General features: G+C 34.3%; 1 protein-coding gene across 1 annotated transcript; it reads left to right on the forward strand.

The window, feature by feature from the left end:
- Nucleotides 1-3,325, forward strand: LOC118279162 (serine protease inhibitor 77Ba). The gene has a single exon (XM_035598704.2). The coding sequence runs from the start codon at nucleotides 429-431 to the stop codon at nucleotides 1,677-1,679; it is 1,251 nt and encodes a 416-aa protein (XP_035454597.1). The 5' UTR covers nucleotides 1-428; the 3' UTR covers nucleotides 1,680-3,325.
- Nucleotides 3,326-3,547: the final 222 nt, after the last annotated feature.

Below are 3,547 nucleotides of genomic sequence, written 5' to 3' on the forward strand. Positions count from 1 at the left end.
ACTAATTCACACTTCACAATCACAGTTTCACGAAATTATCAATTTTAAAATAAACAGTTGAACTATCTTTAACGTTTAAACTACAGTCTCTTCGTCCGCGTGTTGTTTAAAACTAGTATTGTAAACAAATAATCGGTCGGCTGTACCTACAAGAGTAGGTAGGCATGACATAACCGGCGCCGGTTTTCCTTCTACTACTTCACAACGTATAAATACGCCGCATTCACGTATTTACCGGTCAGTCAGTAATTTTCCTCGTTTCGAGTAGTCGTTAGTGTATAACACAAACGCGTCATAGGCATAATAATTATATTTTAAAAAATGCCAAACGCGAGGTAGCATCAGTGTTCTAAATTCAAGTGCTTTAAATTTTGCAAATTCAAACATTGGTTGTGACAAGTGTGTGTAAGAACTGAACAAAAGCGAAAATGCCTAAATTAATGAAATTAGTGCTTTGTGTGGCGTTTGTGGCGTTGTGCTGCGGACAACCCTTACAGAAGCCAGTAGAAAACAACACGGGTCTCCACAATGGATTGTCGGAGAAAATCGGAAACTTTTCGATAGAAATATTGTTCCACACATCGAAAACTTTGAAGGAGGGTGACAATTTCATAATGTCGCCGATTACCGTTTGGAGCGTACTTGCTGTGATCGCGGAAGGTGCGGCCGGAGATACGAGAAACGAAATTAACAACGTACTTCGTCTCTCGGCGCGAAACAAGGAGTCGACGCGCACCGGCTTCAGAAACATCACACAATGGCTACAAGTAAACACTGGAACAGTGAAACTAGCCAAAATAAACGCCATTTTCGTCGACAAAGACCGACTTCCTCTACCAGAGTTCACAGAAGTCTCTAAGAATTACTACCAAACTGAAATGGTGACTTTAGACTTTAAGGACAGCGTGAGATCAGCAAACATACTCAACCAAGCCATCTCAAACATTACTCACGGGAAAATACCCAATATGGTTGACGCTAGTTACTTCCAAGACTCACAAATGGTGTTGACTAGTGCTCTGTACTTCAAGGGACAATGGTCAATGCCTTTTAATGCGTCATCGACATCAAAAATGCCTTTCTACGATTCCAAGGGCCAAAAGATTGGTGATGTCAACATGATGTACAACAGACACACATACCCATTCTCAAACATCAGGGAACTTCAAGCCAGAGTTATTGAGCTGCCGTACGGCAATGAAAACAGGCTTTCAATGTTGATAATGTTACCAAACCCTGGTGTTTCCCTAGAAGACATGTTCTCAAACTTTAAGAACGTAAACCTGGACACATTCTTTGAGGAACTAAGAGTATCTAAGGAAGAATATTCAGACGACGAGGTAGACTGCTACATCCCAAGGTTTAAGATCCAGTCTGACATTGATCTGACAAATGTATTGAAGAATCGTTTGGGCATCCAGGAGCTGTTTGACCAATCCAGGGCCAAGTTACCCTTCATGGCTCGTACACCTTTATATGTATCCAAAGTGGTACACAAAGCTGAGATAGAGGTCACTGAAGAGGGAACAGAGGCTGCAGGAGTAACAGTAGCTGAGTTCAGCAACAGAATAGGAGTAGTACAGTTCCAAGCCAACCGACCATTCACATACATGATCATAGAAAAAGTAACAAATTCAATCGTTTTCGGAGGTTTCTACAAAACTCCCTCTTTGTATTGAGCATTAGGAAAAATGTAATTGAGCGTACAAAGTCTGCATTTAGACACGAAAACTCATTGGTGGCTTAACCGTTTTGTTGAATAGAACACGCAGAATAAAAATTCAAATTGTATAAAAAAACAACATCGACTTTTTAATTACACCAGAACGAGGAAATAATTATGATGAGATGTCATGGGTTATTCCATAAACATAAACTTGTTAAGGAAGCTTGTAGTTGCTGTGTGTTCAACAAATAAAGACTTGACTACAAATATAATTTATCAATATAACTGTGTACATAATTATACACACAGATAGTGGAAATACAACTTCTTGAATGTCACTAGTTGACTGACTCTGACCTTATGAATATTTTATTGTTCAACATGTGGCCATATTGCGATGCCAGTACATAAAAAATACTGTTTTTGCATTAATACCTTATCAATTTTAGTTGCAAGTACGAGACGAACCACAATTAACCACATTTAATTGAAACCCTATTAAGCAATCTTAATACTCATATTTCAATGTAACTTGCTATTGTAAAGCATACTCAATTGTGTTGGCATAAGGTTGTAATTTGTATAGCAGAATGCTCTCTAATTGACTTGTAAATAAGTTGTTTTGCTGGTTGAAAACAACATGTCTGGGTATGTTTTAGGGAAAAATGTAATGTTTTCCTCATTGGACTTGCAGACAGAATGATTTATTGGAAGAATTAATTTGCTGTTATAACTGAAACCGTTTGACTGCCCTCATGGGGGATTTTACCAACAAAATGTCCTTAAAAAATACACTGTGGTCTTCCGCAACAATTGTTTTAGTTTTTATCCTTAAGAACTCTGAATATGGTTGTTATTTTTGTAAATATTTAGCTTTGTTTACGGTTATGAATGTTGATAAGAACAATGTGTTATTATTTTACTGTTTGTGGGTATATTGACGTGTTTGGAGACATGAGATTGGTTCTAAATTATTATTTGTATGTTTCAATATAATGTAAGGACTGTAGGTAGTAAGATTTTGATAAGAAATTCTACATTTTGTTTATTAGTTAACATGTCTCTATTCCCATGGAAACCATAATATGTAAGTACTTTGTAAAATATCTCACAATTGCATCCTTTAAAGTCTAATTTATTAGGGGAAAATGTGAATCAAACAAAATTTGATTTTGCTTGGGAACTACCCACTATAAAATACTGCTAGTATTTCTTAAATGTGAATCAAATGTTGAAGTAATCTCCTAATAAATTCAAAGATTAAGTGTGTTGTAAATAGTTCCATTAATTTTACATTTAGAAAGAATTCTTAGAAAGGATTGAACAGAAACTAGTTTTTAAATTTAAAACAAGTATCATAGCATTATGTTTTTTTGTTATTCTGACACAAAAATTATGTTGTGTACTCTGTCACTCATTATTGCTATTTCACCTATGATTTCTAAGCATTTCATACTGGATAGATTACAAAAAGATAGTTTGTTTTAAAGATTTTGATATAGGTAAATAGGAAGAATGAGTGATCTCCATGAAGGCAGTCTAATTTATTATAATTTCACAATAATTGTGAATCATGTGATAGATCTGAAATTATAATTTACGATTTTAATTTAAGTAAAAAAAACGAAAGATTATTGATTAAATTTTTTTTTGGTATGACATTTGTATTTTTTTTTCATTGTTTCTTATTTATTGTCTGTGATATTAAGTTGTAAGGTCATATTTGTTATTTATTTCTCTGATTGATAATTATTTGATTTTGGTTTAAGTAATGAAAATAAAATAGTTATGAAAAATATTTTAAAACTGTCTATATTTGCTATATCCTTTTGAAGCATAAAATCGTTGAGGTAGAATAGGTATTCCTTTTATATTTGAACA

Source organism: Spodoptera frugiperda, chromosome 14 (genome assembly GCF_023101765.2).
Source record: "Spodoptera frugiperda isolate SF20-4 chromosome 14, AGI-APGP_CSIRO_Sfru_2.0, whole genome shotgun sequence".
Taxonomy (NCBI): domain Eukaryota; kingdom Metazoa; phylum Arthropoda; class Insecta; order Lepidoptera; family Noctuidae; genus Spodoptera; species Spodoptera frugiperda.